Source organism: Gorilla gorilla, chromosome 11 (genome assembly GCF_029281585.2).
Source record: "Gorilla gorilla gorilla isolate KB3781 chromosome 11, NHGRI_mGorGor1-v2.1_pri, whole genome shotgun sequence".
Classification (NCBI taxonomy): domain Eukaryota; kingdom Metazoa; phylum Chordata; class Mammalia; order Primates; family Hominidae; genus Gorilla; species Gorilla gorilla.
This window is the reverse complement of record NC_073235.2, coordinates 134,050,199-134,062,201: the sequence shown is the minus strand read 5'-3', so window position 1 is coordinate 134,062,201 and position 12,003 is coordinate 134,050,199. Positions and strand designations below refer to the sequence as shown.

General features: G+C 43.9%; 1 protein-coding gene across 12 annotated transcripts in view; it reads right to left on the bottom strand.

Moving 5' to 3' along the window:
* Positions 1-12,003, bottom strand: part of ARMC9 (armadillo repeat containing 9) — a 197,925-nt gene that overhangs the window by 49,436 nt on the left and 136,486 nt on the right. For 6 of the 12 annotated variants that reach the window (XM_031008792.3, XM_055379744.2, XM_063695279.1 and 3 more), the window contains one exon: positions 2,256-2,484. In XM_031008792.3, the coding sequence (XP_030864652.1) occupies positions 2,365-2,484 (120 nt within the window). In that variant the 3' untranslated portion in view covers positions 2,256-2,364. Of the gene's footprint in view, positions 1-891; positions 1,248-2,255; positions 2,485-12,003 lie in introns of those variants that run through there. The other 6 variants (XM_019022755.4, XM_063695276.1, XM_031008791.3 and 3 more) reach the window with 2 other exon arrangements.

The window sequence follows — 12,003 nt, the reverse complement described above, 5'->3', positions numbered from 1 at the left end:
CCCATGCGCTGGGGAGAGTGCCCACTGCATTCCATTGACCACCTCTTTCCCTACCACACAGCTTGGTCTGTGTGCTTCTGAGGGCAGGGAGTCACATCTTATTGATTTCTGCAACCCCAGCAATGAGAACACCATATGGCAGAGAAGTGATAAAAATGTTTGTTGAGACCTGATAAGGGAAGCTGGTGACAGGGTGACTGCATCATTATAGTGGGAAGGTCCATGGTTTCAGGAAAATGAGCTGCCCTCATTACCTGGCAGCTTGCCACAGCCAAAGATCTTGATGGGGCCACCCCCACATATCAGAGGGGAGATAGATGTGCTCCCAGGCATGGAAAACATCCTCAAATTTCTCTACAAAGAAGAACACCTGACCCAAGAATTAACTGTGCCCACTGGTTAGCCCCACATTTATTAGATTCCCTATCCTTATCTCTGATTAAAATACCCTTATGTCATTGTTGCCTCTCATGAAAGCAGGGTTTTAATTATTTTAAAAAATAATTGAAAAATACTTTTAAGACAATGATTCAGTGTCCTCTTTCCCATGTCAAGCAAGAGGAATTTTATTAGTTCCTGTTGCTACTTCCATTTAAAAAGGTATTCTATTTATCAACTAGATTTGCTAGTAATTGGTAACTGACCGTATTCCTGGATGAAAACCAAATGACCCAAAACCACTCAGATGTAAAGAACCTTTAGGGGACAATTAAGGAATACTATAATACTATATCCATATTATTACTGTCAAATTTCTTAGCTGTGATAGTGGGGTTATGTGCAAAAGTCTGCAATCTTCTCTCAGATAGTTCAGCAAAAAAATGTATACACATGTAAATTATGTATCATACACATAGAAGGAGAGCAAGAGAGAGAGATAGGGCACACAAATGTTAATCGAAAACTCTTCAGTGTAATATTCTTTTTTTTTATTTTTTGAGACGGAGTGTCGCTCTATCGCCCAGGCTGAGTGCTAGTGGCGAGATCTCAGCTCACTGCAAGCTCCGCCTCCTGGGTTCACGGCATTCTCCTGCCTCAGCCTCCCAAGTAGCTGGGACTACAGGTGCCTGCCACCATGCTGGGCTAATTTTTTGTATTTTTAGTAGAGATGGGGTTTCCCCATGTTAGCCAGGATGGTCTCGATCTCCTGACTTCGTGATTTGCCTGCCTCAGCCTCCCGAACTGCTGGGATTACAGGTGTGAGCCACCACGCCTGGCCATCTTCAGTGTAATATTCTTTAACTTTTCTGTAGGTTAAAAACACTGATTGTAAGTTTAAGAGAGAAAAGGGCATGTACTAGTTTATATATCAGTAACTAAAAATAAACACCTAGAAATATAAGCATATCATACCTAATTACGAAATCAAACCAAACAGATCTCAGAGCACTCATCTATGGCACAGGCCCTGAAACATTTATAGGACAAATCCCAGATGGGCAACAGAACTCATCAAGGAGCTGGGTCTGTCTTGCCTGGTGTCCCTGGTGTCCGTGGCAGCACAGAGCTCCATGAGGGCAGGCATTTCTGAGTTTTGTTGCTCAGTTCCGTTGCCTGGTTGTTCATTACAAAATTGCAATAGAGTAAGACTGGAAAAAATAAAGTGCCCAGTTTCAGGGGATAACTAAGTAAAACACGGTATATTCTTTTAAAAATTACATGGCCATTATTTGTTGAATGAATATATGGAGGTTTTTAGCCTGCTCTCTGTAATATTTTGCTGTAATATTCTCTCTAGACAGGAAAAGAGAGGCCACCCAGACCACAGAAGTGGCTTCTCTACCACCCACTGGACTGTCTGATCTGGGGCTCCTTAGCCCACAAGGGGTCTAGGCCCCCAGGGAGACCAGAGGCTCTACGTAACGAGACTAAAATTTCATTTCTATAAATGGGGTACGAGCAAGGCTATGGAAGATGAATAAGGCTCGGCAGCTAAACCGCATCCAGTTGTTCCAAAAAGTCATCTAAAATAAATTGATTTCGAGTCTTAAACTGTAACATTCCAATCCCAACACAGGGCTTGGTGCTGCGACGAGAGGCCACAGAAAAGGCACGACAGGAGTCCTTCTGGAGAGAGCCCGATTCCTTTCAGGTCCCTTCTTTTGAAATTACTCTGGCCAACATTTGTCTTCTGAAGTGGCCCTGGAGATCCTGTAATCCAACCACTTCTCCTTCTGGAATAAAAAAATCCTGGGGGAAGGGAGAAGGACTCAACCTCTTTCCCTCCAAAAATCCCCCAAAAATAAAGAGATAAATGCTTTTCAAAATGAATGCTTTATTTTGAATTTTAAAAATACATACATCTTACACTGTAATCAAAACAAAGCTTAAGAAAGTCAATTCCCGCTTCCTTTAAGCCCTGACTTACACTGGGTACCCGTTTCTGTGGCCGCCGGGGGTGACGGGCCTTTGCAGGGGCTCATCCCCGCTCCACTGCACATTAGTCAGCCCCTTCCGCCTTGTCTTCCCCGTGTTGGTCATGATCTGGTGGAAGGAAAGAGAAAAAAGGGCTGGAGAAATATCTATTAGAGAGCTGACCTAGGGAGTCAAGCAGAATACACTGAATAAACTACTCTATAATGATAAGAAGCTTTGCAAATAAATGAGGAAGGACCATGTCACAAATTATTCAGGTAAACAGAAATTGCGGGGGAAAACCCTTTTTTTGCTAACGGTTTGTGTATCACACCACTTAGCAGTATAAATTAAAACAAAGTCAAACCCTAGGAAAAGGAAGAAAGCGGTTGATCTACTGTAACTCATCACATCTCTGAAAAGGACTGGGTTTGTAAAAATGAGAAGGGAAAAAAAGATGGACATTTGATTTCATAAAAATACGAACATTTCCACATGCGCAGTATGTTAAAAATAAACCAAATCAACAGGCAAACAACAAACTTGGAAGAAGTATTTGAAGCAAATTTAACAGATTAAAGGTTAACATTTTCATAGCTAAGGAGCTCCTACAAATCAGTAAGTAAAACACTAAATTGATAATCGGGCAAAGAATTCAAACCACCATGTCACAAAATAGAAAGTATTACTAGTAAGTAGAAGAAACAAAAAAGACCAACTTTACTAGAAATTAGAAACTACAACTTTACAAAACAAGGTGGCATTCTTCAACTATTATACGAATGACAGAAAAACGATCCCGTCCACTGCTCCCAATAGTTTAAAACACTAGTTTAACGATTAACACTAATTAGGGAGATTGAAATTTGAGACAACTCTTGGAAAACAATTTGGCATTTTATCAAGAGTTGTGAAAATGTTCACACATCCTTGAGTGTAAATACTAGTGAATGAATCCAAAACATGGAAAGCGTAAGATAAACAAGGTTGTTCATTATAAAGCTATTACAGAGTAAAACTGAAATGATCTAATGTCTAGTAACAGGGGAGTAAATAAGTAAAACATGGCATATTCACTTGATATATATATCATATAGCCATGTACAATGATAAAGAACAGGTTATGGAGAAATATATTTATTTAAAACATTAAATAAAAATCAGGTTATAATAATGTACATAAAGAATGCTTTTTTTTTTTTCCTCGAGATGAGGTCTTGCTATGTTGCCCAGGCTGGAGTGCAGTGGAGTGATCTTCCTGCCTTAGCCTCCCCAGTAGATGGGATTACAAGTGCACGCCACTGTGTCCAGCTAAACAATGCTTTCAATCGTGCTAAAAGTGCACAAAAAGACCTTGGAAAGAAATGAACCTTAACATGATTAGGGTGGCTCTACAGGACAGTAGAACTAAGAATATTTTTTTTTGCCACAATTTTTTGTAACATGGTTACTATTATGTTAATACTTAAGAAAAACTGTTTAAAAAGGAAATCACTGTAAAACTAGTGAAATGTGAATAAAGTCTGTGGATGATACCAATGTCAGCTTCCTGGCTTTGCTATTATTATGCTAGAAATTACATAAGATATTAGCACCAGGGGAAATTATGTGAAGGGCACCTGGGAACTGTCTGTGTTACTTCTGCAACTTCCTATCAATCTATAATTATTTCAAAACAAAAAGTAAATAAAATAAAAAACAAAAAAACAAACTTCTTGAACATTGGAATTTCATCTTTGATTTCTGCTGAAAATTCCTTTGGGTTTATCTAGTATCTTAGGCAGGGAGAGGAAGAAAAAAAGGGCCAGTGCCTACGGGATTCAGTGAGCCTCACTGGACCCTGGGACAGTTCTCAGCCAGGGAAGTGACAGGTGGGGTCAAAACCTGCCCTGGTCCGGGTACAGTGGCTCACACCTGTAATCCCAGCACTTTGGGAAGCCGAGGTGGGTGGATCACCTGAGGTTGGGAGTTCGAGACCAGCCTGACTAACATGGAGAAATCCCATCTCTACTAAAAAGACAAAATTAGCTAGGCATGGTGGTGCATGCCTGTAATCCCAGTGACTCAGGAGGCTGAGGCAGGAGAATCACTTGAACCAGGGAGGTGGAGGTTGCAGTGAGCAGAGATGGCGCCATTGCACTCCAGCCTGGGCAACAAGAGCATCTCAAACAAAAACAAAAACAAAAAAACCCTGCCCTGACTAGGAGGTGGGGAGGGATGGAAAGGAGAGTGAAAGGGAAAAAGCCTGGGAGAGTGAGACAAGTGGGAGGCACCCAGCTTCTTGGGGGAAATGGAATGTAACTAAGCCACGTAAATAAAAACTAAAATGCAGTTGCGTCGCCTTTTCTGTCTCTAAAGAAATCTACCAAGGCAGGATATTTTCACTGCAACCACTTAACACTGCTGTCTGCTTCCACTGTGACTTCCCTTCCACCCCACTTCCCCGATCCAGGATCTAGGGTCGGCTTCACACGCTCTCATCACGGTGCTCCAGGGTGACTCTTGCCTTCTCTTTTTCCTGTCCCTCATGCCAGAGGACCCCTGAGCCCTCCCACAGAGAAACACTAAGAAGGCAACTGGAAAAGGGGAAACAGTCAACATGCGGGTTTTCTCGAGCCTGTGACTAGTCCTCTGCCTCCACTTCCCCACTGTCAGCGGTCATCTGAGCTCGCTCCTCCCAATGTCCTCCTGGAAATGACAGAACATGTCATGTATTGGAGAATACTTTAGACTCTGCCAGTTATTTCATCTCCTTAAACTACAGAAACCTGGAAAATAATTTCAAGTGGGTGGCGTTTTTCCTCTCCAGTGGATGGGGAAACTGCGTCTGGCCTGAGGGCCAGCACTGCCTGGTCTGTTGCAAAAATGCCTGAAGAAAGGCCCTCAGTGGAGCGGCTTCAGTGTGCAGGGCCTGGCAGTGCAGCCGCTTCCCAGCCTGGTCTTGCTGGCCTGGGCTTCCCCTCCCCTTGCTTGCAGTGTGAGCCACCCAGCCTACTCTCGGGCCCCTCAGTTGCAAAGAAGCCTTTGTGGGCTGAAGGATCTTAGAGGGTATCTTGTCCAACAACCTGCTGAGACAGAGCTGTTTATACTGAGTTCCGCAGAAATGCTTTGGGGTCTGGGGAGAGAGGAGAGCAAGGGCTCCTGACATTCACCTATACTCATTCAGAGAACCCGGCTTTCATCAGTGTTACAGACGGAGATTATTTATTTGAAAGAAGGTTCTGCTACTAAAAAATGCAGCATATTTAAGCACAATAAAAAAAGAGCATATTATTTAGCTGAATGCAATTTACTCAGTAGTAAAAGTTGGTCAACATGTCAATTTAGGTAAAAAAAATTTCTCATTAATTGGTTTTGAGTATTTGTGAATCACTTAAAGACATTATAAAGCAGTATGAATTTCTGTAAAAAATACAGGTATACTCTATCTATCTATCCATCTATCAGTCAATCATCTATATCTCTGTACACATAGAAAATAATCTGAAAGGGGAGGCAGACACTGTTAGCAGTCTACATAATATTCACCCTCTCCTTCCTGACCAACAGAACTGATTTTGTTGGCACGGCAATGTGTCTACTTAAAAATACTCACCTCCCAGACTCCCGTGCAGCTAGGGGCCATAGAACCCAGTTTTGACCAGTTAGTTAAGTGGAGGTCACCAAGTGGAGCTTCAGGAAAGCACTGTAGGGGCAGATTTGGCTGACCTGCACATTTGGCCTTCTTCCTGAGTTGATCACAGATTTGTGCCAGGAAATGTACCCGTCATCATATGATCAAGAGGCAACAGGCATGTGAATGAAGACATCAAGGCAGAATTACCAGAGCTAATGAAACTTAATGTGTCACATGGTCATTTTATGTATGTGTAGGTTTTTGAGACAAGGTCTTGCTCTGCCACCTAGGCTGGAGTGCAGTGGTGCAATCATAGCTCACTGAAGCCTTGAACTCCTAGGCTCAAATGATCCTCCCGTCTCAGCCTCCCAAGTAGCTGGGACTACAGGCATGCATCACCATAGCTAATTAATCTGTAGAGATGGGCCTTCCTATTGTTGCTGAGGCTGGTCTTGATCTCCTGGCCTCAAGTGATCCTCATTCCTCAGCCTCCCAAAGCACTGGGATTACACACATGAGCCACCATGCCCAGCCCTACACTTGTTTTTTGTTTGTTTGTTTGTTTTGAGACGGAGCGTGCTCTGTTGCCCAGGCTGCAGTACAGTGGCGCGATCTTGGCTCACTGCAACCTCCGTCTCCCGGGTTCAAGCGATTCTCCTGCCTCAGCTTCCCGAGTGGCTGGGACTACAGGCATGTGCCACCATGCCTGGCTAATTTTTTGTGTTTTTAGTAGAGACGGGGTTTCACCATGCTGGCCAGGCTGGTCTCGAACTCCTGACCTCAGGTGATCCACTTGCCTCAGCCTCCCAAAGTGCTGGGATTACAGGAGTGAGCCACTCAGCCTGGCCTTAATTTAGATTTAGTGAAAAATTTCCATGATTCACAGTACCTTCCATGCATAGTCAAATGATTGCTATCTGTCCTGGCGTAGGAATGGTCTCTAGTAATTCTCTATGTTGTTAGAGTATTTGTGAATAACCAGTGTGCAAGAAAACTTCAAATGCCCCCAGTTACAGTTAAGGGGTGGCAGAATATGCCATTCCAAAATAAGCCACTTTGGCTTAGGATTATTTTGAGGTAAAGGTGCTTGATGCAAGAAGGACATTCTAATCTTCCTCTTTTCTTCCTGAAAACAAGAGATAAAAACTCCCATGTGAAAGATGCCCTCCGGGTACCAGAAGAAAAAAACCACATGTTGTCAGAGCTGAGAGAATTCTGTACAAACAGACCTGGGTAACATGATTCTTGCCTTCCTTTAGCCTCCCCATATAATTTGGTAACTTTTCCACCATTGCCTCTCTTTGTTCAACCTAGTTTAAAAGCATTTAGGTTCTGCCAGTTCTTTTCCCTTCGTTTCTGCAGGAGAGCTCCCATGTCACATAAAACTTATAGAAATGTATATGCTTTTCTCCTGTGTATCTGTTTTACATCAATTTAATTCTCAGGCCCAGCCAAAAATCCTAAGGGATAAAGGTAAAATTTTGCCTCCCCTATATAGTGTTTGCTGTTGTTGTGGTTGCTGTTGTTGAGACAGAGTTTCACTCTTGTCACCCAGGCTGGAGTGCAATGTCATGATTTTGGCCTGCTGCAACCTCTGCCTCCTGGGTTCAAGCGATTACCCCTGCCTTAGCCTTCCAAGCAGCTGGGATTACAGGCATGCGCTACCACACCTGAATAATTTTTGTATTTTAAGTAGAGATAGGGTTTCACCGTGTTGGCCAGGCTGGTCTTGAATTCAGGTGATCTGCCCACCTTGGCCTCCCAAGGTGTTGGGATTACAGGTGTGAGCCACTGCTCCCAGCCTAGTGTTTTTATGGAAGAAACATGAGGATGGTTTTCTCAAATTTAATAACAAAACGGGTCACGCACAGTGGCTTACGCCTATTATCCCAGCACTCTGGGAGGCTGAGGCAGGAGGATTGCTTAATGCCACCCAGGAGTTTGAGGTGCAGTGAGCTATGATTGCACAACTGCGCTCCAGCCTGGGTGACAGAGTGACATCATATCTCTAAAACAAAACAAAACAAAAATGTACATAAACATTTTCTTTTGTATTATTTTTTATTATTTTCTACAGGTGTTGATTTAAATTTTTGTCTTTAAAAAATACATATAATTTTTTTTTTTTCACAAGACAGAGTCTTGCTCTGTCGCCCAGAGCTAGAGTGCAATGGCGCGATCTCGGCTCACTGCAACCTCTGCCTCCCAGGTTCAAGCAATTCTCCTGCCTCAGCCTCCTGAGTAGCTGGGATTACAGATGCACACCACCACGCCTGGCTAATTTTTGTATTTTTAGTAGAGACAGAGTTTCACCATGTTAGCCAGGCTGGTCTTGAACTCCTGACCTCGTGATCTGCCCGCCTTGGCCTCCCAAAGTGCTGGGATTACAGGCGTGAGCCACCACACCCAGCCTATACATATAATTTTTTAAGTAAAAAGATTTACAGGGCATTACCATGAACTAAATGTGAGGCCAAAACAAAGTTTTTTAATCAATCAATATTAAGAAAATTTGATCAAATATGTTACAGGAAAGGCTAATCTTTTTTTCTTTCTCGGTAGAAAACATTAAAAACATCTTCATATATGTAGACAAAAACATTACATTTTTATGTTTATGCTTGTAAAACATTACTAATTTGCCATATACAGAAGCAATCAAAAGGCATAAAACAGAAGATATATGAAGAAAAACTATGAGGTGTTTGCCAAGCAGCTAGTTAATATAAACATAATTTTTCTAGATTTTATAATGTTTGTGTTATCTGCCAATTTTTAAAATTTGAATTTGTACTTGGGGGGCTGAGGTGGGAAGATCGTTTAAGCCTAGGAGGTTGAAGCCACAGTGAGCCATGTTTGCTCTACTGCATTGCAGCCTGTGACAGAGCAAGACACTGTCGCAAAAAAAAAAAATAAAATAAAAAGTGAATTGGGGCCGGGCGAGGTGGCTCATGCCTGTAATCCCAACACTTTGAGAGGCTGAGGCAGGTGGATCACTTGAGGCCAGGAGTTCGAGACCACCCTGGCCAACATGGTGAAACCCCATCTCTACTAATGATACCAAAATTAGCCAGGCGTAGTGGCACATATGCCTGTAGTCCCAGCTTCTTGGGAGGCTGAGGCTGAGGCACGAGAATTGCATGAACCTGGGAGGTGGAGGCTACAGTAAGCCGAGATTGCGCCACTGCACTCCAGCCTGGGCAACAGAGCAAGACTGTTTAAAAAAAAAAAAAAAAGTGAATTTCACTATGATTTATTTTCTAATTCTCATTCCACATAAGCACTCGTTTTTATACCTAATTTTGCATTCCATTATTTTAGAGGAGGCCTCCCAAGCCCTTGTAAGCTGGAGGACCCACAAAGCCTAAATCTGCCCTTCTGGCAGGCAGGGCCATGCTAAGAGATGAAAAGAGCCTGGGCTCTGACAGCCCCCACCCACCAGGAATTTTTAGCTGGATTGATAAGGTAGGACTCTCTGTTATTTGCATCTCAGCCCAATCCTAACTGATAAGGAAAGACAGCAAGAGACAGTGATTACCTCTGGTTGGGTAGACTTAGGGTTGGTCTTTATGTTCTGTTACTTTGACTTTTTAGAATAAGCATACATTTCTTTTGTAATTAGAAAAAAGAATAAGAAATAAATGGCAAACGAAAAGGATTCAAGATATTTTGGGGTTTGGGATTTTTCCCTGCTTATTTGGTTGTGTTTTCATGTACAAGAATATAGACATTGAGGCTGGGTGAGGTGGCTCACGAGGTCAGGAGTTCGAGACCAGCCTGATCAACATGGTGAAACCCTGTCTCTACTAAAAATACAAAAATTAGCTGGGCGTGGTGACGCACGCCTATAATTCCAGCTACTCAGGAGGCTGAGGCAGGAGAATCCTCAAACCTGGGAGGCGGAGGCTGCAATGAGCCAAGATTGTGCCACTGCACTCCAGCTGGGACAACAAAGTGAGACACTGTCTCAAAAAAAAAAAAAAAAAAATATATATATATATATATACGCACACACACATGTATAGACATTGAGTCAGTTCCAACAAATCCCCTAATAAGCAGAGGCAATGGCTCTTCAACCATTACAGTCACACGGGCCAGGAATAATAGACTGAAAAGGGATTAGGAAATGCCCCAAAGTGGAGACATATGTGAAAAAAAAACAGAAAAGTAATATTTGGAAACAGAGGCCTTTTCTCCTCTAGTTTTGGTTTTTGTTGTGAGCAGAGAGGGGCAGGAGATCTCAGGGCCCGCTGCAAGCCACCTCATGCTTCTGCCCCTCTAGGCACAGCAGGACAGGGTGCAGCAGGACCCCAGGGCCCTCTCCTGTCTCCGGGTGCTCGCCCAGGCCTGAGCTCAGCCTAGGAGGGCCTCAGCTCTGCACGGTGCCATGCTGCAGAAGACAGGCTGGGGGCAGCTCCATGAACACCCTGAGTTCTGTCCAAATGGGCCAAGTCTCCAGGGCCCAGACTCCTGCTTCAGAACCATTTTAGGGGAAAATAAAAATGCACACTCCTGGGGCACTGCCACAGCCTCAGATTCTCTGGAGGTGGGGCCAGGAACCTGCACTTTAACCAGCCCTTTCGGGGATTCTTAGGAAAACTAAATGAATTTGGGTTCTCACTTGATGGAGGGGAAAGGAAGTGTGGAAAGGGAGCAATTAGCGTTCACTATAGGCATTCCCCCCAAAACTGAGTCTGTGACGAAAACATAGATCATATAGTTATTACGAATATGTCACACGGGTTGGAGCTCTCTCAGCTTGCAAGTACAGAATCCACTCACCTGACAACGGCCAGTGCTGCTGCAAGGCGGCCTGGCTGAGTGGTAAAAGGCAGGTGGGCTCAGGTGACGCCTGGAAGCGACTCAGCCTTTCTCAGCCTCAGCGCCCTCCTCTATAAAATGCAGATACTAGTGGAAGATGCCCCGTAAGTTTGCTGGGAGGATTCAGTCAAATGGAGTTGTGTGAAGCAGTCAGCACAGGGCTTGGCCCACGGCATGTACTGAATTATTCTGAGCTCTGCCTATTACTGTTAAAGGTCACTATGAAATTAAAAAAAAACAACTGGGATTCTATGATTCTGTCATAAATGTTTCTATCCTTTAACCCAGGTGATGGAGCTATTTAAGTCAGGGCATTCTTCTTAAGAAGAATTGTTTTCTATTTGTATTTGTATTTATTTATTTTTATAATAATAATTTATTTATTTATTTTTGCACTCCAAGGCTGGAATGTAGTGGTGCAATCACAGCTCCCTGAAGCCTCCATCTCCTGGGCTCAGGGGATCCTCCCACCTCAGCCTCCTGAATAGCTGGGACCACAGGTGCATGCCACCATACCTGGCTAATTTTTAAAAAAATTTTAGTAAAGACAAGGTTTCCCTACACTGCCCAGGCTGGTCCTGAACTCCTGAGCTCAAGTGATCCTCCCACCTTGTCTCTCAAAGTCTTGGGATCACACGCGTCAGCCACCGCACCCGGCCAGAGGCATTGTTGATTACTCAGCACGGTATGCACGGCACTAAAAATTTCACAAATACTAGAGGCAGGAGAAGCAGGAGGAAAGTCAGCAGTCTTGAACTCTGACGTTCATAGCCTATAGCAGAACACAGCACATGGCTTCACTAGAATTACAAGTAAGCAACACATCTCATGGGGCCATCGCTACTCTCCCGCAAGCCTCAGAAGCATGACCTGTTCTCTGTCCCTAGCTTTCTGAGATCACCGTGCTCTTCGGCATTTTGCATAGCCTGTGCTCTGCAGAGCAGAGAAGCTGTGGGTAGACTTTGAGGGTGGGGACTAGCAGTGTGGCCCTGCAGGGAACGGGTGGGCTACTGGTCCAGGATCCTGGGAATAGCTTCCTCCCGTCCCCGAACACTCTGGCAGACGCCCCAGTTGCACCTCCACCCTTACTCCCAAGCTGCTGGTTGGTTTTTAAATTACTGGCGTGCACCATGATTGGTTCCTGGGATTTGGTCAGGAGGTATAGGGTAGGGCCTAGACTCTATCCTTAACCCAGATTCAGTGGTCTG